This window comes from Callorhinus ursinus, unplaced genomic scaffold (assembly GCF_003265705.2).
Source record: "Callorhinus ursinus isolate GAN/ISIS: 27379988/994484 unplaced genomic scaffold, GSC_fseal_2.0 scaffold9, whole genome shotgun sequence".
NCBI lineage: Eukaryota > Metazoa > Chordata > Mammalia > Carnivora > Otariidae > Callorhinus > Callorhinus ursinus.
In genome coordinates, this window is record NW_027397071.1 from 56,051,684 (window position 1) to 56,074,955 (window position 23,272).

A 23,272-nucleotide genomic window follows, 5' to 3' on the forward strand; every position below is an offset into this window, starting at 1 on the left:
GGGAAGGAGGAGGGAGGAAGGAATGGAAGGGGAGAAGGGAAGGAGGAAAGGGAGGAAGAAAGGGGGAAAGTAAGGAAGGAAAATGTTGTAGTGCCTGGAAGAGGAAACATATCAAGGAGAAGTTCAAGTTGACGGCTCTGGGGCAGTGTGCAATGTGTACCTTCCCCTACTTCTGTACGGTCCTCTTTGCTCACTCATGCTTTCGTCCAAATCTTACCTGGGTGAGGGAGGTGCTTCAGGAGGGAGCATAAGAGGGCAGTTGATCTTTAGGTTACTAAAAACCAAAATATTTTGATTTTTTAGATTGAGTCAAGTGATCATTCAGGCTTTATGGCTCTCATTCATTCTATCACCTTGAAACAGCTCTTTGTATTTTGTTTGCTCTCTTGGATGCTCCCTGTCTGGTTGCAGAACTTCACGTGAATTTGTGGAAATCAAATTGGTGGGGGAAAAAATGGTTGAAGGTGAATTGGTTAATCCTGTTCATTTTCCACCAATTTGTTCTCAGCCGCATCATCTGCTTCAGTTTGCCTCTGGGCTAGGTGCTGGGACCTAAGACCTTCACACAACCATGACGCCACACCGCCACCCACCAGTGTGGCCCGCCCAGCCATCTGGAATGGAGTCAATGGAACAACCCGGGGAAGGAGCTGATTCGGATGGCTGGGGGTGGTGGCAGCAAGCGCACTGGGTCGGCCTGCCCTCTCTCATCCCCGCCCACTGAGCTGACGGGCCCAGGCCCTTGTTTGCCTTGATATTATTGCTTTGCCGTCTGCTGTTACTTCAACAGGCTAATCCAATAATGTTTTATCTCTTTCATTATACCGAAGCTGTATAATTTTCTTGAGTTATAATCTATCTTCTTTTAAGGTTCCCCAGAGACGGGAAAGAGTGGTTCTGTCTTTGGTTGATGGGAGGCTCCCAGGAAGCCCGCACCAGCGCGTTGAAGCCGGCACCGCCAAATTAAATTCCGAATCTCAATCACAGCCACTGCTTCTAATGGGAAATTTAAGTTGATTATGGAGATGACATCCCAGGTTCACATTTATTGCATTTAGCAGAAATTGTTTATCCTATTAAATACGGTCTTGAAGGAGAAACAATTGAATTTCGGAGCACCGGTGAATACCCGGGTGACGCCCAGGTACCGCTAAACTGTGTAATAATTATATTCTTATTTGTGGGCTGAACTTCCCCTCGTGGCTCTTTTTGCAAACAAATGCATTTAGGAGGAGGCTGAAACATAGTGTAAGAATTAAACAAAATAAATGCAGGCTGTGTTTTTGGCACACCTCGGCGATGGTAGCTCAGGCTGGCGTACCTGGGAAGGAGCTGCGGTGTCCATGGGGCGCAGTCCAGGCAGTGTCGTTTGGCAGTGGTCCTGGAAGCTCGAGCACGCCACGAGATACCCGGATGTGGGAGAGTTTTGCATCCAAGAGCACGGGTCTTTGAAACGCTGGGAGCGCCACCGTGTGCTTGATGTGGGGGTGGGGTCTCTGCATCTCCGCTTCCTCCCCATGTGACCTTGGGCTAATCACATAACTTCTATGGGAATAATAATTATTATAGTGATTTTAACAATAGTAATAATAATATCAGCTGCCCATTAGAGTGCTGCTCAGTTTATGGAGTCTTTTAACCGACGTGATCTCAGTTCCTCTTTATCTGAATGTGATGGGGTAGAGATACTCATACAGTCTTTTGGTGACGTATAGAGAGAGCTTCTTAGGGAAACAGGATCCTTACTGCGAATGGGCTCACTGTGGAAATCAAGGTGGGATGCTGAGGCTGGGAAAAAGAGAATATGCTGGCGCGGAATCCAGAGGAAAATGCCATCTTTGTTTTAAAGAAGAGAACTTTGGCCTGTTTCCAGGCACTTATTTGAAAAGCTCTTGGGAAGGAGTGGGCCTGTAGCAGAAAGCCCTTGGGACATCAGCCAGGTATCCCTGGGGACTTTCTGATTAGCGTCTTGGTGGAGAAATATTTTGTTTTACGGATTGAAGATGTCCTTAATGACACTATGTCTACTTGCCAGCATCTCTAGGCTTTGAAGACATTCTGTTATAATCTACTCATTTACCATCCCCTCTTCCTTCCCACACATCATGTCCATAAAGGAGGGAGAGTGTCTACTGCACTTTTATATCTCAAGGACCCAAGCTCAGTGCTTGGCACAGCAGGCAACAATACATAATTGCTGCGTGAATTCATTACCTAACAAAAAGGAATGTGAGTGGGCCAAGGGCAGAACCTTCCCAGGCCGGTGAGAAACTCGAGTGAATTAGTGGCACATGATGGTAGTGTCATGAAATTTGGGGTACAGCAACCCTGAGTAGGGGGCAACCCCCATAGCAGTGCCTGGGGGAGGCACCTTCAGCCAGCTTTGTGGGCAGCATTACAAACAAGAGTGAAAGAAAAGAGAGAGAAAAACAGCCAGTGTCAGATGGGGGCTGACGGTACTCGGGGAGGGGTGTTGGTGACACCCACTAGGGACCACCCAGAAATCTTCAGGGAAACTTGACAGAGGAAGAGAGCAGAAAGCTCTACAACCATGGGGTGGGGGCGAACCTGAGAAGCACATTTACGAGTGGACACCCAAGCCAAGGCTCCAGAGGGTGAAAGGCCAGCCCAGTCTGTGGCAGAGGTAGGAGAAGAACAAAGAGGAACCCCCTCTCCCACAAATGTTGTCTTCTGGCCCCCCCCCCCCAAATGTTGTCTTCTGGCCCCTCCCCCCCAAATATTGTCACATTCTGCCTCCACCTCATTTTTTCATCTGTGGATTCATTTGAAACCTGGAATGCCCACCTAAGAACCTTCCAGCAACACACGGGAATAACACACCAAAAGTCTTTGAGATTCCCTTTTTATTGAATGTTGCCATCACGAAATCAGATTGTTCTGTAGAGCGTTTTCCTCTTCGAGTTCTCGTTCTTGAACAGGCCAGACTCCATATTGAGGTAATCAGAAATGTAGGTTTTACTGAGCCACCCCGGGAAATTCAGAACCCCCTAGGCTGACCTGGAAACACGGATGAAGAGAAGCCGAGTGGTGCAGTTCTTAGAAGTGTGTGCCCTGGGGCCACATGGCCTGTGTCTGTGACCTTGTCTGGCTCTGTGGCTTATTAGCTTTGTGGGGTTTTTTTTTTTTTTAAGATTTTATTTATTTAATTGACAGAGAGCTCACATGTGGGAGAGGGAGAAGCAGGCTTCCCGCCAAGCGGGGAGCCCGATGCAGGGCTCCATCCCAGGACCCTGGGATCATGACCTGAGCTGAAGGCAGTCGCTTAACCGACTGAGCCACCTAGGTGCCCCCAGCTTTGTGGTTTTTTGCAAGTGCCATACCCAGCTGTGCCTTCATTTCTTCATCTGTAAGGTGGGGATGGTTACAGTAGCAGCCTCCTGGGGTTTGGGGGGCACACCATAGCTGTATCACTGACGTTTCTGGGGATTCTCAAAACATCAACAAGAGCAGTGATTTGTTGGTTTGTTTTTTAAAAGTCAGTTAAGACTACTTTAAAAATATTTCAGTGCTGAACCCACTATAACCACGAGAACAAGAAAGACATAAAATAGCTTAGCTCCTAGGAGATGTCTTCATAAAGGACATGGAAGGCTTTTATATTCCAAGCTCTGGGTCATTAAGGGAAAATGTAACAGCATAATAACTAATATTTGCAGAGGGCATTACCAGCTACAAAGAACTTTCACATACCTAATCCAGCTTAATCCTCTCAATGGCTACAAGAGGAAGGATTTATTATCTGCCTTTGACAGGTGGTAAGAAGGCACCTTGGAGACACTGGGCCTTTTGCCCAAGACCACACAGCTGGAAAGGGGCAGCACTGCCTTAGTCCCAGGGCTGCACCCCAGTTTCCTGCTACAGCAGACGCAGATCCAGCAGCATCACACAGCAGGTGCCTGCCTGCCTGCCTGCCTGCCCACCTGCATAGAAGAGACAGAGAGATGCCCCCGTTCTGGCATCTCTGCAGCGGGGAAGCAGAGCTCTTTCAAGGGCTTGCAGGCAGACGGATAGAGGTAGAAGACCCAAGGCCACCACCTCCTTCATGAGTGGTCTTGATCAAGTCAATGGTCCTCTCTGTGCCTTCGTGTCCTCATCAGAATATGGGGCTAATTGTTCTAGTGGCACAGTGTGAGGATCGAATGACATGACATATGCCAAGGGACTGGGACTGCTGTCACCCCAAGTTCCTGACGCATGGCCACTTCTCGACTGCCTTTCCACTCCTGGGTGCTACACGAACCAACCCTGTCTACCATCTGCCTCTTCTCGCCCTGCCTAGCGTCTGTCTCTTTCGGGGCATGTAGATTGCATTTTACATTTTATAGAAAGCAAAAGGAGAAGAGACAGGCATCGCATTTGCAGTGGGAAATTCTTGGAGGATTGTCAAAGAGAGGCAAGTGGCTGGTCTGACCTTCACCTCTGTGCAGGAACTGCCCCGGAGCCTGGGCACTGTCATTATCCGCAGCGGCACCCACCAGTTATCTCACGTCTCCACCTTGCAACCCCAGGTGTTCCTTCATCCATCACTGGCCCTCGTCCGGTCTCCACTCCTCCTCCCCCCACCCCACCCCGCCACCGCCTCCTGCCTGATGGTCCTCCTTGTTAATAAGCCAGTTTGTTCGTATCCTGAAAAGTATCTGATTCTGGCCCCTTTTATCCGAAACACCATCCATCCATCAACCGCTTGCTCTACATGCTTGGTTAGGAAAATGGGAATGGGGGAGGGAGATAAGTAATAGATAAAACTTCTTAGCTGCTATCTCTAAAGAAATAGAATGGATAAACAGATCCATCAGACATGTATCACGCCACTGGACAGCGAAGTCCATTTGTTACCAACTGGTTAGGCAGGAGGATTTATCTCACATTTTAAGCTGCTAATATAGAAGGGAAACCGTTTTCTTTCTCTCTCCCAGGGGAGGAGGGGGGAACCCCAAGGCCACTAATGCAGACTTTTTAACTTGATTTGATGGGCTTTCCTTTATGAAGGTGGAAAAGGTGGTCTCTCCCTCTCAAGTTTACATAGCCTATTGGAAGGCTGTGGGCTTTCCTCTGATGCTCCAGGAAGGTTGCAGGATCTGGAAGTCCTGTGAAAATATGGTTCTCGCTCACGAATTCCTGACCCTACATGCTAAGGTCATGACACTTGGGCATCGGATCCTAGAGAACCTTGTGAGTCCAGTTAAAAATGGTTGGGCTTTCTAACAATGGCTGTGGGGTGTTGAACCACCAGGAGCGCCTGAGGTGAGCAAGGAAGTGGCATCTACAGAAATTTCCCCGGGACCAAGCACCAGCTGCCCTCAGAAAAGGCTCAGGGACCAGACCAAAAGTCTGAACTCAGCAGTCTCCAGCGTCAGAAGGACCAGCACCCACACCAGGGAGCTGAGCAGTGAATTGCCACCCTTATCACACCACCTCAGGGGCTCCCACCATGGTGACTTTGTGCATGCTGCTTCCTCTGTGTTATCCTGCCCCTTCTCCGCCTTTCCTTAATTGTCTAACTCCCACTCGTTTCCTAGACTCCACTCCATCCGCTCCTCCTCTGGGCTGTCCTTCGTGCTCCCCCAGGTGGGCGAGCCCCCACAGCCCTCTGGGCCTCCTGCTGGCATGGGACTTCTTGCCATCCCTGGTCCCTGCGTTCTCGCAGGGCCAGAACCACGTCTGAGTCATTTTTCTATCTCTGGCACCTGGCATGGGGCCTGGCACAGGAGCTCCCCGGGGCCTTCGCCCGTTTCCCAAGTGAAGGGGTAGCAGTCCCGATTGCCTTCATGGAAGAGGGGTGTCCTTCCGCTAATCCACATCACATCCCCTTCCTGTCACGACCCCCAACAGCTGCGTTCTGCCATCTCTCATTTCTGCGGTGTGGTTTTTGAAGCCTACCCTTTCTCTCTGTCCATTTTCTTCACCCGAAAGGCATATATAGTTCAGAAGAGATTCATTGAGTGAACCCTTTAGATCTTCCTCCATCTCAAGGAAGAAAAAAAGCAAAAAAAAGCCTCTCCTTATTGCTTTCCATTCTGTCGTTAATTTACTTTCCGAAGACACCTTGTCAAGCTGAAGATGATATCTTTAAGCCGTGTTTTTACATCCACTACCTATAAAGCCTTAGATTATAGGTCTCCTGAAAGGACCTGAGGGAGAATACATTGGACGAGCTTTATGCCCTTTGCTTGGCAAGAGCCAGGCGTTCTTGAAGAAGGAAAGGCGCTGATCTGGGGAAGGGTTGCTGCTTCTGAAACTGCCCCTGCCACTGTACTGTGATTTCTGAAACTGCTGGGGAGGCAGCGGGGGGGCGGTGTCCTCGGGGGAGCTGGGGCAGACGCTGGCCTTGGTTCCCTGGCTCTAGCGACAGGAAGACAACGCATGGCTCAGCTGGTGGTTTGGGCTCACAGGTGATCCGGGCACTTGCTTAACCCCAACGTTCTCACCTCCCGCCTAGAGGACTAGATTCACCCCTAAAGGAGCTTCCTCGCCTCTCCCCTGCAGCCCACACGCCATCCTGCATGTCCCTGCACCGGTAGCCAGCATAGAGCGAAGGCGGGGAGCCTGGGCTTGATGGACTGCATTCAAACCCTGGCCGACCGTGAGGCTCCACCTTGCCAAGGCTCAGTGTCCTTAGCAGTGACGTGGGACTCATAAAGCAAACCTGAAGAGGTCCTTGATAAGGCTGAATGAGATAGCACAGGTAAACCCTACTGTGGCTGCCCTTTTGCTACACACCTGTTCCCATGAACCCGTGATGACTCCCCTCACTCAAGGGTTCTCTGCCTTGGCTGCCGCCTTCCTTCTTGTTTTATTGAAGTATAGTTGATAACAGCTTTAAAACTCCTGCTGTCTGGCTCGTACCTCCAGACATTTGGATTTCATGGGTCTGGGGTGCAGCCTCTGGACGTCAAGGTTTTCAAAACCCTCCGACCGATTCTACTCTGCAACTGAGTTTGAGAATTACGACTTTCATGAAGACCAAGCTAGAATGTCCTCTCTAAATTGTGCACTCGGCCTCCGTCAGTAACTAGCATGTAACTCTTGCTCTCTAGTAAATAATGAATGGAAATTAATTACTAAGGTAATTAACCTTAAAAGGAAAAAGCAAATAAATGACAGGTTGAAAAGCAGTAAAGAAGTCTTCTTTCAGATGGAAGATCTAATGAGTTCAGAAATGAAACTTCCAAGCTATAAGTTTTAATTAATAATAGTAACAGTAATAATAAGGGTGATGCTAATAATTCCATGTGCAATAGGCACTGTGCTGTTTTATATGACATATTTACTTTCACCTTCTTCCCCACTCTCCATTCCCAACACGTTCACCTGCACGTGCCCCCAAGGTTCTTTCTCACCTTCAAATTCTGTTACATACTGAATTTCTGTCTTAAAGGCTTCCTCCCTCTTTGCCTAGTTTATGATCCTTCAAGGTCTGGGTCAAGCCCCATTCCATATATAAAATACACACACACAAGGTAAGGTAAATCTCTCTCCCACCTGGTCTCCTTTGGCACTTACTTTGGCATTAACTCAGCAATTAATTCCCTGAGTCCCTAAAACCCCTTCTAATTGTTTCATGTATATATGTCTTTGATTACCATAAAAAGATTGAGGATTCTGGAAAGATAGGGAACACCAATATATATCAATCAACAGATTTTTTTTTTGTCCCTGTGGAAATGCAAATTCCACCACCAAGGAACCACCAACCTCTAAGAGAAACTTAGAGGTAAACAGAAAAGTCAGTGCAACACAATACATCCTCTATTTGAGGCATGACTGGAGTGCAATGGGGGTACTGAGGCAGGCTGGTGTGATTGGCTCTCCCACAGGGGGCAGGGAAGGTACACTGGTCAGCATTGGTTGGCCCCTCCAGATCCATGCTCCAGTCTGGAGAGCTGACCAATCTGGACCACATGTTTGAACTGACTCTTGAGTTCGGTCCCTCACTTCATCCAAGGATGCTTGTTAGGTCCCTCCCAGTTCCAGGCACCGCACTGGCCTCTTCAGATACAGTGCTGAACCAAACAAAACTGATCTCTCACGATTACCGTCTCAGGGGAGACAGGTCATAAATAGTCACAGGACATATGGCAGCAAATATAGAATTATCAACTATGAAAAATGCAACAAAGGAAAAGGATAGTGTGCCGTGAGATGGTAACTGGGGGAAATGTGTTATTTGTGGTAAGAACTTAACCAAGGGAGATTAAGTGAGGGAATAAAGGAAACCACTGTTGAATCCAGGTGAAGGAAAATTGAAGGAACTCAAGTCAGTCTTCATTTTTTTCTCATTATTTCAGTGTGTCTGCTTATTCTACCAGCTAGTAATGGTTCTGTGAATGAACAAATATTGTACTCAGAGAACTGAAATAATTCTCATCATACTTTGTTTTATTGGCCGTTGACTGTTTCAACAGCATCTGCTTGCCTCATACCTCTAACATCCTATCAATCCCTCTACGGCATGGATTGAGATTTCTCTCTTGGTTTTTGGATCATCTGAGGTGCTGTAAGCAGGACCGAGCCCCTAGTTAATGCCCTGCACCCAGTTGTTGAACAAAGTCTAGAATAATAGGACAGTTAGTTTGTTGTAGATGGCACGGGCTGGTCCTGGGCCCAGGAGTTGGCAGGACAGAGAAAAAGTCCATGTCGATTTCTGTTTTCCCTCAGCTGAAAGAAGTCTTTATCCAGTGGTCGGTGCAGGGGGTGACATCCATGGCATCGGTGCCCAGAGGCTGTCAGCAAGCCCGGGTCTGTGCTTTAGACCCTGGACACGAGGCACCTCCGTTCTGGGGTGCGGGGTTATTGCACTCTCTCCTCCTCTCCTGGGTGCCTGCTCTGCAAGCAGACCAGGAGCTCCAGCAGCTCCAGCGACCATCTGCCTTGGCTCCTGCACAGATAATTTCCCAAGGGAGGAGAAGGTTAGCATACAAGAAGCAGCTCAGACTAGCAGGAGGGAAGCCCATCCCATTGCCCTGGTGCGGTCCACAGTCTCTCCTTGGGGAAATGCCTGGTGTAGCCAACCAAGACGTCTGTGCTCGCCGCCTTGCTCTTAATTTGAAACTCTGGATGGAGTGAGAAGAGGCCACTGAGAGCCCATCTCATGAAACTGGAATGTGCAGTTCCATGGAAGAGAGATAGCAGCGTAAGGCCGGAAGGCACGCTCCTCTGGAAGAATGACACAGCCACTGGAGGGTGTGAAGAGCAGGGAGCACGACCCAGCCAGGGATTCACAGACAAGGGCCAGCCTGACAGCCTTGTAGAGAGGCTTGCTGGGCTTTTGTGAGGGTTTGCAAATCAGACCCCCTCCGACTCTGACGGTGGGGCCACAGTGAGTGACAGAGTCTCTGCACAGAGCATGAGAACATAGGCACTGATCGTGGGTTGCTTCTGGAAAGCCAACTCATGCAGCCCCCTGGCCTGGGGCTGCTGCCTCCTACTGGCTCTGTGCCTTGGGGCCGACCCTCTCTCAGCCTGAGTTTTCACCTCTGTAAATGAAATGGCTGGACTAATCTGGTGGGGTTTTTCCATCATTTTTTATCATTGTTTTTTTCCCCCTTAAATGAAATTTTATACGAGCCTCAGTATGGCAGCCAGATGAAAGTCAGGCTGTTTGGGCGCCTGGGTGGCTCAGTTGATTAAGCGACTGCCTTCGGCTCAGGTCATGATCCTGGAGTCCCAGGATCAAGTCCCGCATCGGGCTCCCTGCTCAGCAGGGAGTCTGCTTCTCCCTCTGACCCTCTTCCCTCTCATGCTCTCTGGCGCTCACTTTCTCTCTCTCTAAAATAAAAAAAAAAAATTTTTGAAAAAAAAAAAAAGAAAGGCTGTTTTATTTGAAGCTAGGGTGTCTGTCAGGTTTGCCCTGCTCCCCTGGGGCAGCTCCTAAGACCACAGGTTTCTTCAGATCCCAGTGTGAATATCACTGGATTAGATTATCTTCAGGTCCCTTCGAGCTCTGTAATTATACTCCCTGGTGAGACAGCCACAGCGGGCTTCTCTGTCTCTATTTTTCTCACTTCCATGGCTTGGTCCCCATAGGCAAAGGTTTGCAGGGAAAATCCTTAGGGATCAATGTCAGTGGGTCTCCATGGTAGCTGACTGCCCAGTCTTAGATTTCCTTTCCAAATTAATCTTTGTCAGGCTGAACTTCAGTCTGATGTCCCCAAGGCTACCTGATGTCCACATGGTGCTTGTAACAAGGTTAATGGAATACCTGTGTGCTGCCTGCAATTGACTGATGTAATCTTGCAAGAGAAATGGGCTGTGAGGAGGAGGACCCATCCTCTGTGCCCTGCCACCACTCCCAGATCCTTGGCATCACGTTCCCCTTCCGCAGGGCCCATAGTTATGTACATCTGACTCAGCATGGCCGTAACTGAACCTAGCATTGGACCATTGAAGGGCATAACTAGGTAACCCACACTCCCTATTCCTTTCTACCTCTGTGGTTTTGTCCAGGGATCCAAGGGATCCAAGCAAGTCACTGGTACTGTGGGCCCATGCCATAAGTGTAATTAGTAAGGCAGGGCTCTTTAAGTCAGGTTGGCTGATAAGCATGGACTGGGACATACCTTCCCTTCCCACTCCCCAAAATTATAGTCAATGCAATCATCTCAGACTCTCTGCCCTCATTTCTGAAATTTCCTGACTCTTAGGATGTACATCAGTAGAATGTAAGTTAAGAGCTTGGGTCCTAGCATAGCTCCAAACCCCTGGGTCCAAATCCTGGCTCTGACACTCCCCAGCTGGATGACTTTGAGCAAAGGTGTGTCACCTTCCTCCTATCCCAGTTCCTCATCTGTGATTTGGGGCTAGTAACAGTACTTACAACATTCTTGGGGGAAGAGATGAGTTCATGCCCAGGGAGTGTTGAGATAGTGCCTGGCACAGAACAAGCGTTAGTTATTCTTTCTGTTCAATGACCTTTGGTCCCTTTGGAAAAGCTGCCTGGTTGATGAGGTGAATGAGGGCTGAAACCCAGTCTACACTCTGCTTGAAAGTCAAGAAAACCTAGAGCCCAGGAGCTGGTCTGTATCAGCCCGGAGAAGTTTCTTTGTTTCTCCCTGTTTACCCACCCATCAGGCAGTGTCTTTTTTCAGTTTCCATGAGGAAACTGTGCCAAATCTTTGACCTAGTAATGAGTCTACTTGTTTTTTATTCTCTGCATCCTCATTCATAAGGACCCTGGGATTCACTCACCATCTTGGCTCACCCCTCTCAGAATTCCTCCTACAGGATACAAGACAGCTTGTCGGGATTTAATTTGCACTCCCTTCAGCCAGCAAAGGAGGGATTTAGATGAGGCACCAAACCAAGATTGACCCTCTACCCGTAGAGCAATCTCTTCCTCTTACATATTATAATAGAGCCTGCCATGTGTGTTAGCTAGGGTCACATCAACACAACCTATGAGGAAGGTACTGATACTATCCCTATTTTTCAGGGGCTTCTCAGATGAAAATTGGCAACATTGGTATTCAGAGGCCGATCTGCCACCAGAGCTCTGCCATCTTGCTTCCCGTCGAGAACTACTCCCCCAGTGAGGAAATTATAACCTGCCATCAGCTCATTTTCAAACCAGGCTCCCACCCCATCTACCATGGGCATCCACAGTTCGTTTTATGGACCTAAGAGTAGTACCTTAGATATACCTATCCAGACTTTCTTTTTTTTCCTTTACATTATGTTCTTTGCACTGGCCAGTTGAGACCGATTTATACGTTGATTCGGCAGCCCATGTGTTTTTGCCATCATTCCATGTACAATATAAGCTTTGTATGGGCAGAAAACTGAAATCATAAGGATTTGGGCTAAATTCTTGGGCTAGAGATTCTTGAAGCTCGGAGGAAACTTAAATGAGTGAGATGAGCCCCAGAAAAAAAGAAATAGTTCACCAGCGTCTCACAGGAAGTTAGTGAAGTAGTTGGGACTCAGGTCCAGGTCCTCGGACTTTTTCATCTGTGAGGGATATGGATTTCTAATCCTTGTTTGAGAGCCTTCTTCCCTGGGACCAGTCAGTTCATGCTGTACCACGATACACTGAAACCTGACTTGCCCCAGCCCTTTTGAGTTTTGGCCATAGCTCCTTGCACTGTAATGCCACCTATTTAACTCTTGTCATGAGCTGAACTGTGTGCCCCCAAAGATATGTTCAAGGCCAAACTCCCATCACCTCCAAATGTGACCTTGTTTGGAAATAGGGTCTTTGCAGTTTATATCGTATTAAAATGAGGTCCTGATGGATTAGGGTGGGTCCTAATCCAACGACTAGCTTTCTTATAAGAAGAGAAAACAGAGATGTATGGTGGGGAACACCATGTGAAAATAGACAGAGATTGGAATGACAGACACATCTACATACAAGCCAAGGAATGCCAGGGATCACCAACAACCACCAGAAGCTAGGAGAGAGGCATAGAACAGGTCTACCTTCAGAGCCTCCGGAAGAAACCAGCCTGGCCAATACACCTGAATTTTGGACTTCTAACTTACAGAAGTGTCAGACAATACATTTGTGTTGCTTTAAGCCACCCAACTTGCGGTAATTTGTTTTGGTAACCCTAGGAAACTAACATATCCCTCCAGAAATGAATCCTACTGTCCATACTTACCTTGGCAAACAACAGACCTCATCTGAGAGAGGGTCTTGATAGCAGGGAGAAAGCAGAAGAACCATTAAAGTGGGGAGAGGGCGTCAGCCATAAAGCAAGAGGTCACAGGAAGAAGAGGCGGGGAACCCAAAGGTCTTTCTGTGCTGGCCCCCCTAAGGGGGGCCAGGCTTGCAACTGAGTAAGGATGCATGGGCTTTACCGTCTTGCTCCATTTGCTCACAGGCAAGGCCCTTGCGACCCAGGGGGCACTGACACCTGCAGCTGGTGCCCTCGAGGATGGGCTCCCCATTGTTGAAGCAGGGCCCACAGCGGCAGGCATTGAATTCCGACAGGTACTGGTCCAAGGCCCGGTGCAGGTTCCGGCGTTTGGTCTCCAGGGGCCCCAGGGTCGTATGCCTCAACACCTCATGGATGGGCTGCATCTGTGGGTACAGAAAGAACAGAGAGCCCCTCCCTGGGCCTCCAGCTTCCTAGAGCCCAAGAAGTGGCCATCAAGCCTCTGGAAGGCCTGCTACATGCCAGGCACAGAACTAGACACTCAACTCTACCCCATTCCATCAGATCCTCACCACCATTCAACTCCTGAGTGGCTACTCACCACCACTCAACTCCAGAGACTGCGAGTGTTTGAGTGACTCAGTCAGGATCACATAATTAAGTGAAAGAGCCACTCTGTACATGGGCCTGCTTAGCTCTGAAAACTGTGGTCCTCCAATCCCAGAGGAAGAGAGCTCAGTAGCAATCTATGTCAACTCATCGGCCCCCATCCAGCACTTTTAGTAGGCAGGAAGAGGGTAAAGTATTATGGGTATTTATGTGTGGGTTTTTTTGGGTTTTTTTTTTTTTTTTTGATCGCTAATCTTCCATGCAGGAATTATTAAAGACCTTACAGGTAGTTGTGTTGGCAGGTCTTGAACACTCCTATTGGTATCAGTGTGGAGAGGTTGGGGGGGGTCATTTGCATTTGAGGCCACCGCCCATTCCAGGAATGACTATAACCCAGGGTTTCCCAACCTCAGCACGACTGCATTTCCAGCTGGAGAATTTTGTTGGTAGGGGAGGGCAGCCCTGTGCATTGTAGGATGTTTAGAAGTATCTCTGGCCTCTACCCACTAGATGCTGATAATAACTTCTGGTTGTGAAAACCGAAACTGTCTCCTGACATTGCCACATGTCCCCCGGGGGGACGAAATCGATCCTTGGTTGGGAAATAGTAGACGTGGTAGAGAGCATTGAATCTGGGACCAGAAAATCTGGCTTCGGATCTCAGCCCCACTAGTTCCAGCTGTGCGATCTGTCAGGTTAGACGCGGAGCCTGCCTTCCTCGTCTCTAAAATGAGATCCTCTGACCTTACTGTGAGGATGAAAGCTGATAGATGGGAGAGGCCTATCACACAGTAGCAGTTCGGTAAATGCTGCTCCCGTCCTGGTTCTGTGGTCTTTCCTGTCTGTCTCTAAACCTCAGCCTCATTTTCTATAAGATGGGAATAATAACCTACTTCCTAGAATTCTTATGAGGATCTAAAGAAGTAATGAAAGAGAGATACCATTGCAGAAGGGAAGAACAATATAAAGTAAAGCACCATTTTTATTAGTGAGATGTGATGTTGGGGGATAAAGCCGAAATTCTTCAAATTGCATGTACATATGGTTGTGGTTGGCATGCTTTTAACACTATATATTTTAACACAGTCATACAATGAAAGCTCCTTCACAGATCTCCCGTTTTATAGAACAGGAACCCGAAGCCCTGAGATGGGAGTGATTTGCCAAGGTCACAGGGCAATTCAGAGATAGGACTGAGCCTCACTTCTCCAGAATCATAAGTCAATAGAGGGCACTCACAGTAGCCTTGAGTGGGTTCCTGGAAATGTGTACAGAAAGACCCGTGACAGACAGACCTTGGCTTGTGGTCACAGGTTGCAACGGAGGTCACCAGCCTGGTCATTTCAGGACTGGCTGGGCTGCCAGCCGAGGGCAGATGACCACTTACTGGAAGTTCAGAAAATTTGGACCCATTATTAGGAAGTCAGTGCAGGATGCGCCGCCCTGTGACCCTAGTTAAAGATGACTCTTAATTCCAGGGAAGGTCGGGACCATTGGGCAACTTCCCTGTGACCTTCCAGTGGGGCTCAGCACTCAGTGCCCTGCCTCTCACTCCTCACACCCAGAATCCACAGCAAGTGGAAAGGGAGCATTCCTTTAGAAGGGCAGGTAGGGACTTAAAGGAGGGAGGAGGGCTGGAGAAAAACATCTTAGAGCTTGAAAAGATATTGGCCATGGTTTTGTTCCCATTTTATAGATAAGAAAACAGATTCAGAGAAGGCAAGTGGTATGATATTAGCAACATGATATAACCTAACATGTAATATATAACATAGCACAGCATCAGAACATAACATGATTCCTATATTCACTCTAAGTACCTGTCATAAATCAGCACTGCTAAGCTATGGGGACATGCAAGTGAGTAAGACATGGTCTCCACTCTGAGCATCAGGTTCCTAATAACCCCCTGGCTGGACTCCTTGCCCATTGTCTGTCTGTCTCTCTCTCCCCAGCCCTTCAATTCATTCTTCATATATCTGTAAGCATCCTCTTTTTAAAACACAGCTCTAACTGTGTTACCTTCCTGCTGTGTAACCTGCCAGCACCTTAATGCATCAAATCCAAACCTCTCAGGGGGAAGCCTGTGATGTGAAGAGATCATGGGTGTTAGAATCTATCAGACAGAGCTCAAGTTGGGCTCTGCCATTTACCAGCTATGGTATTTGGCCAGCTTACTTAGTTTCCATCAACCTGTTTCTTCAACTGACATTCACTAAGTACCCACTACTCTCTCCCTAACCTTATGAAGTAACATTTTATTATCCCCATGTTATAGACCGGGAAACTAGGGCTCAGAAAATAAAGTAACTTATCCAAGGTTATACACTGAAAAGGTGGCGAGTCATGATCCAAATTATATCTTTCTCACCCCAAATGTAAGCTCTCTTTCCCCAAAGACAGTATTTGGTCTTTTCCAAATCATTAATATCAGACTTCCCCTTGGAAGCTTTGCTCAAGGCAAACACAAAGTTCACCTCTTGCCCATGAAAGTTTATATATTGCCCCTGATATCAATTTTACACTTTTTGCCCAAATGACTAATAGCTTGATGATAGCAATTTTCAGGCCCTATGTGAATTACAGGTGCATGAAAATGGTCCCTTACTTATTGGAGAAGAAATGTAATCAGGGTTAATCAATCTGACCTCTTTCTTCATAGAGAGCAGGGTATTATAATAGACTTTTGGGTTCAACTGGTTGGTATATATTTTAAGAAGAGGAATGTATGCACACCTGGGACTTTAAGTATATGTAGAAAATGGACAAGAGTCAAGAGAAAATGGGCAGGAAAACAATATTTTATTTAAAAGCCCAAAATACAGTTCTTTCCTAAATGGACTACTGTTGCCTATGAATAGAAATAGTTAGACAACTGGTAGAGCAATCCATTTCCTTTGCACTTTGAGTATGATCTTACTGCCTTTGTGAGGTTAGGGATTTAAGGCAGGGTTTCTCAACTTCAGCACTATTGACGTTTGGGGTCAGACATTTCTTTGTTGTGGGGGCTGTCCTGTGTGTTGGGAGATGTTTAGCAGCATCCCTGGTCTCTACTCAGTAGATGCCAATAGCACCTTCCTAGCTGTGACAACCAAAAACGTCTCCAGATGCTGCCAGATTTCCCCTGGGGAGCAAAGTACCTGCCCCTCCTCCCCCCAAGGTTGAGAACCATGGCTTCAAGGAAGGTGCTAGGGTAGAGGGAAGTGAGAACTGGTTATGAAGTCTGAAGGTCTGAAATCCAGGCAGCTACGTATGAGCTCTGTGACTGTAAATGGCTCACTGGTGACTTGGAGCCTCAGGTCCCTAATCTTTTCCATGGTGAGACTCACGTCTGGACCAGAGGTTCCTTGTGATGAGGGGCTGGGATCCCTTAGAGCAGAGGCAGATGGCCTTTGAGCTAAGAATGGTTATTATGTCTGTAAAAGTTTGTAAAAAAGAAGGAGGAGAATTTGTTGGACAGAGGATTTATGTGGCCCACAAAGCCAAAAATATTTACCATCCACTCCTTTACAGAAAATGTTTGCCAACCCCCACTTCAACAAATGTGATTTTAAAGTCTTTTCTGTCTAAATGCAAATTCCTGTTTTTTTAATATGGCCTAATGCTGAAGAAATTCTGGGACTACTCGTGTAAAACTAGACTCTGCTCAGATAGTAAGCTTCTGCTCCCAGTGGTCCTATGGCCTGGGTTTAAAGTCACGCACTCCCTACAGTCAGGCGTGGGGAAGGCCACTAGATCAGTGTGCCGTTACATTTAATCTTGTTCTTTGATGGGCTCATAATAAGAAATATGAAATGATCTGGTCTGCTTCACTTTCATTCCTCATGGACGTAGAGTTTCTTCAAGTGCGAAAAGACTTACCTCAAAATCAATAACAACAGGATTATACTTTAATGACCTCCCCCAGGAACGATATGTAATGGTGCTCCTGTTTTGAGACAAGCTGCCGCCCCAGCCCGAACTGCCACCTCGAACCCGAGAAATAAGGTCTTCCACGGCCATGGCCCGCATGTTGCTTTCTGTTATCAAGAGGATAACTGCATTAGTTCATTTTCCAAAAAGCCAAAGGACTGGTTGGCAAGCCCAACCAGTGAGACCTGGGACAGAGTTCATGTGCTCCCCTTAGAGCTGTCTCCCATGCTTCTACCTTGCTCAGTTAACTCGTAGGACAAAGCAGAAGAGAAGGACCAGAGCCTAGAAATAGATCCATCCTCCGAATTAGAGCAGACCCGGGGAGGACAGCCCAGCCCACACCCGCATGGCAGAGGGAGAGGATGGGCAAGTAGATAAGGATTCATTCATGATGCATTTATTCATTCATATGCCCCGTGCCTGCTACCACCGACTAGGCTTAATTAAATATCACAGGTGCTGTGACAGATGTCTCTATGGGGCTCAGAAAGGGCATGGAGAAAGATCTACAGTACAGGAGGGAGGGTGGTCAGGGTGAAAGGTGAGTTGTCTAGAAAAGTGAATTGTGCAAGACTGTTGAATCACGGGATCTGTACTTCTGAAACAAATAATGCAACATATGTTAAGAAAAAAGAAAAAGAAGAAGATAGCAGGAGGGGAAGAATGAAGGGGAGTAAGTCGGAGGGGGAGACGAACCATGAGAGACGATGGACTCTGAAAAACAAACTGAGGTTTCTAGAGGGGAGGAGGGTGGGGGGATGGGTTAGCCTGGTGATGGGTATTAAAGAGGGCACATTCTGCGTGGAGCACTGGGTGTTATGCACAAACAATGAATCATGGAACACTACATCAAAAACTAATGATGTAATGTATGGTGACGAACATAACAATAAAAAATAAATAAATAAATAAATAAATAAAATCTACATTGGAAAATCAAAAAAAAAAAAGAAAGAAAAGTGAATGAATTTTTGGAAGTAAATGGAGAGAGGAAGGAAGGACATCACAGAGAAGAAATCATTTGACTTAAGGCCCTGAGGCATGAGTAGCCTAACACAATGGGAGTAACTTGAACCTGTTTCATATCTCCCTCATCCACTATACTGTAAACTGTTTCATCATCCCTGCATCCTCTGTGTCTCCCACCTGAAAAAAAATACCCAATACATTTGATGAATGAATGCATGCATGAGCACTCACACTGACTTGTTCAGGAAATGCCACAAAATATCTGTGTACAGTCTTTCTCTAATAATTGTTCTTTGCCCTTAATAACTATATTCTTCTCTCTCAGAAGACTTGTCTCCTCCTTCTGGACTGTAACCCAAGGCGCCTTCATCTCAACAGTCAACTACCCAGGTTCTGTCTACACATTCCTTTCATCCCAGTTCTTTCTTAGATCTTTGTCTAGGGCTCAAAATCTAGCAGGGGGCATATTCCAAAATCACGTCTTTCTAAGATGATCTCAGCTCATGGTGAATTCAAAATAGAGCCACAACTAGTCATTGCTTTGGGGTATTTAGCACCTGTGCAGCGTGACCATTGACTGAAATAGAATCAGCTGAGGAGGAAAATCACGTTCATGCCCTGAGTGTGTGTCCAAGGAAAAGTCTAGCTTCTCTCTGGGAGACCCTTTACTCAATACTTACCAGGGTCGCCACCTCCAAATCTTTCACAACGTTTCCCTGATAACTTTCCTCCAATTTGTATACTGTCTGAATAGTCAAATTCAATGCCCACAAAACCTCCAAAGCACGACGTGATATCTCTGCTGGTAATACCTGCGACAGGGAAACAGACACACAAAATGCTGAGATGCTTCAAGACAGTGAATAAGGAACAACTCACAGCAGTTGTAGCTAGCTTCAGTTTTGGAATCTAAGAGATCTGGGTTGAGAGCCCAGTCCTTTAACCCAAATTCAGTGTTCTCTTCTGTGTAGTTCCAACTCAAATAATTTTTGAAATGAGAAGGAATGTGTACTGCACATACTAGTTGCTCAAAACTGCTAGCTCCCTTTCTTCTGCACATTCTCCACAGAGCCTCCTTGAGGCAGGGATTCTGCCTCATCCATCTCCGTATACCCCTGTACCTCGCACAGTACCTGGCCTGTGATTGGCACCATTTTCACTCTGCCCTTTTGCACACATTACCCCTTCCTCTCTCCACTTTCACCATTGTTCCAAAGTCTACTCAAGCTCCAATTCAAATATCATGTCCTTCATAAAGCAGATTTGGATCAGAATACTTCCCTCTTTTTTCAGAGCTACCAATGTGTTTTGTTCAAGCATGAATGATTATATTTGCACATTTCTTTTCTTACCCAGGTCCTCTTTGTACCCCGGAGGGGCCAGAGGGCCGTTAGAAGATGGATAGATCTCCATCGGGAGTCTGCCTGCCTTCTGGCCTCATGATAATTGAGTCCCACATTAGCTGTCCCTATATTTGTCTACATCTGGGGACCCGCGGAGGAACCTGAATCTTGTAGATGAAGAGCATAATTCTCAAAGTAGTAAAGTCATTTTGTCCCAATCCCTCACTCTGTAAATGAACAGAGCTGGGTTTCCAGCCCTTCGTTGGGATGGCAAGGTAAGGCTAGAAGAGTCGGCTAGAGCAAGATACTGACCATTGCTACAGAGTCCAGCTTTATTGTGGCTCAAGTTTTCTGAAGGTTGTGAACTGGAGTTTGTATTTTTGAAATATCATTACCTTATTTTTCAATTTAAATTCAATTAGCCAACACATAGTACATTATTAGTTTCAGATGCAGTGTTCAACAGTTCCTCAGTTGCATGTAACACCCAGTGCTCCTCACATCTCGTGCCCTCCTTAACGCCCATTACCCAGGTATCGCATCCCCCACCCACCTCCCCTCCAGCAACCCTCAGTTTGTTTCCCATAGTTAAGAGTCTCTCTTGGTTTTTCTCCCTCTCTGGTGACTTCCCATTCAGTTTTTCCTCCCTTCCCTTATGGTATTATGCACTGTTTCTTATATTCCACACGTGACTGAAACCATATGATATTTGTCTTTCTCCAGTTTACTTATTTTGCTCAGCATAATGCCCTCCAGTTCCATCCATGTCAGTGTAAAGAGTAAGTATTCATTATTTATGATGGCTGAGTAATATTCCAATGTGTATATATATATATATACCACATCTTCTTTACCCATTCACCTGGTGAAGGACATCTCAGCTTCTTCCATGGTTTGACTATTGTGGACATTGCTGCTATGAACATTGGGGTGCATGTCCACCTTCTTTTCACTACATCTGTATCTTTGGGATAAATATCTAGTAGTGCAATTGCTGGGTCATAGGGTAGCTCTATTTTTAACATCTTGAGGAAACTCCATACTGTTTTCCAGAGTGGCTGCACCAGCTTACATTCCCACCAATGGTGTAAGAGGATTTCCCCCTTCTCCACATCCTCGCCAACATTTGTTGTTTTCTGTCTTGTTCATTTTAGGCATTCTGACTGGTGTAAGGTATTTTTAACTGCAACTATACAATAATTATTACCAGTCCTTGTATTATTATGGCAACCACAAGGGAAAAATAATTTCAGTCGGTTATTCGATTGAGCTAAGGATTAGATCTAATATTTTTTTTTTTTTAGATCTAATATTTTCAAGGAAGTATTCAGCAACCAAGTTTACTTGCCTGCATCCCTGTCAAACTACAGACTCTGTGAGGTCAAAGATTTGTGCCTTATTCACTACTCTCTTGTCAGAATGGCAGGACAGTGTCTGCTGTGGAGGAGGCACTCAGTAACTATTTTCAGAACACATGATTGATGAATGAGAAAAATGAGCAAATAAATATACTCCAGGAGTCCTGTGGTACAGGCTTCTGACAGAAAAAATCTCAAGTCAGGAATCCTGAATTCAAATTCCAGTCACTTGGATAAATGGCTGAAGAGGTTATGGTATGTGTGCGCATATATTGTGTGTAAGTGTCTGTGACTATTATATATATATATGATATGTGATATCATATATATATATATATATATATATGATTATTCACCCTTAAAAAAGAAAAATGATCCTGCCATTTGCAATAGCATGGATGAACCTGGAGGACATCATGCTAACATGAAGTAAGCCAGACCCAAAAAGAAAAAAAAAATGGCATGATCTCACTTATATGCAGCCTCTAAAAAAGCCAAGTAAATATATGGAAGCAAAGAGTAGAAAGTTGGTTGCCAGGGGTGTGGAAGTGGGGGAGTGGGGAGATGCTGGTCAAACCGGACAAAGTTGCAGTTAGGATGAATAAGTAGAGACATCCAATGTGCAGCCTAATGATGGTTCATCATATTGCATGGAATACTGAACATTTATAAAGAGCGTAGATTCCAGGGGCTGTCATCCCATACACACGGGAAAAAGGAACTATGTGAGAAGATATGTTAACTAGCTTCAATGTAGTCCTCATTTCCCTTTGTATACGTATATCAAACCATTGTGTTGTACACCCTGTGTACCCATGTTATGGTTTTAAAAAGTAAAACTAAACAAATCCCAATCACAGTCACCTTGTCTGAGATGAGAAAAGACCTGTGGTCACACTGGGCTGCAGTTTGCTGTTTAGGGAGAGAGGGGCTGGATTTGTCCATCTCCAGGCCCCTCTGAGCCTCAACTTCCCCATCCCGTGCGTGTGCACATGGGTTTCTGAATCACTCCCGAGCTGGGAGCACCTGGGAGGCAGGATGCTGTGGGGCTGTAAGCACCAGCACTCAGCACCAAGCCCAGGGCTTCTCCTGCCACTTCTATTCGAGTACTTTTAATTGTTAATGCATTACTAATTGAGGAAGATTTAGCATATTTAATTGTTTTGATTAAAAAATGCTTCACCAGTAATAAACAAAAGTGGGGGAAAAGCACTTACAGTCAGAAGCCAGAGTGATTACAAGGGGACTGGTGGTGGAGGGCTGCCAGCCTATGGTGGCAGGGCAGGCTGGTGACTGGGATGGGGGGTGCTGGAGGGTTCCTGCAGAGCCCTTATGCTCATGCGGGGTCTGCCACGGCCTGCCACGGGCTGCAGGGGGAGAATTCCAGTTCGATTTGAGCTACACCGCTCAACTGCAAAGATTTGCCTTCCAAGGACACCATAGTAGGGTACTGCCAGCAAGGGAAGGTCTCCGACTTCAGAATCCTACAATGTGAGAGCTGAAAGCATCTTGGACACCCAGCCCACACTTCTCATTCGTAGTTGAGATGCCCTCGGTTCCTACAGGTGAATTATCTTGCCTAAGGGCATACAGCTGAGCAATGGTGGAGCTGAGATTCAAACTCAAGTCTATCTTGCTCAGAAGCCTGTGGTATTTTCATTAATTCCAGTTATCACATCAGACTAAAGAATTCTGCTGTCAGAAAAATTTAGTAAACATTGACTGTGTACCATCCCCATCACACTGTGTGTTAGGCAGTGTAGATACTGTGAATTAAATAGGAATATGATGCAAATCTGAATTAAGTAAGGTCTTGTACTTGAGAAGCTAACAGGATTGGTACAATATACTAAACAAAAACTAAGGTATATCCCGAGAGTCGCATGTTTCAATATAGGAGGGTTAGGAGAGGAGTCTCATCAGAAGCTGTAGGGGAGGCCAGATCAGAGCTGTCTGCAGAGTGCCCACGGGAAACAAAGACCAGTAAGCTGGGGCGGGGGGGGGGGGGGGGAGGGTGCGGGCAGAGAAGGTCAAACCTAGTGACAAAATCCAAGACTTGAAACTGGTATTGGAAGACAGGACACAGAACCAGACATGTCTTGCTTCCTCCATCTAGCAAAGAGCAGAGGAAGGAGAGGGGAGAGAGAGAGCAGAGAATGGTCTGGAGCAACTCTGCGGTGTTTGCCCAGATGGGTGTGTGGTATGTGTGGTGGAGTGACTACACAGCTGACCTTTGAACAACACGGGGGTTCAGGGCGCTGACCCTCCACACAGCTGAAAATCCAAGTATAACTTTTGACTCCCCCACAACTTAACTACTGATAGCCTACTGTTACCTTACAGTTAACATAAACAGTGGATCAACACATATTTTGTATATTATATGTATTATAAACTATATTCTGACACTAAGCTAGAGAAAAGAAACTATTATTATGAAAATCATAAGAGAAAATGCACTTAC

The 23,272-nt window shown here is 46.5% G+C and overlaps 1 protein-coding gene across 2 annotated transcripts in view; it reads right to left on the minus strand.

Moving 5' to 3' along the window:
- Positions 1-8,379: 8,379 nt before the first annotated feature.
- C8A (complement C8 alpha chain) overlaps positions 8,380-23,272 on the minus strand; it is a 68,764-nt gene continuing 53,871 nt past the window's right edge. The window contains exons 8-11 of one of the 2 annotated variants that reach the window (XM_073896676.1): positions 18,788-18,919; positions 17,088-17,245; positions 12,820-13,042; positions 8,380-8,899 (exon numbers count right to left, since the gene is read on the minus strand). In XM_073896676.1, coding sequence (XP_073752777.1) covers positions 8,748-8,899; positions 12,820-13,042; positions 17,088-17,245; positions 18,788-18,919 — 665 coding nt within the window. In that variant the 3' untranslated portion in view covers positions 8,380-8,747. Of the gene's footprint in view, positions 8,900-12,819; positions 13,091-17,087; positions 17,246-18,787; positions 18,920-23,272 lie in introns of both variants that reach the window. The other variant, XM_073896675.1, reaches the window with a different exon arrangement.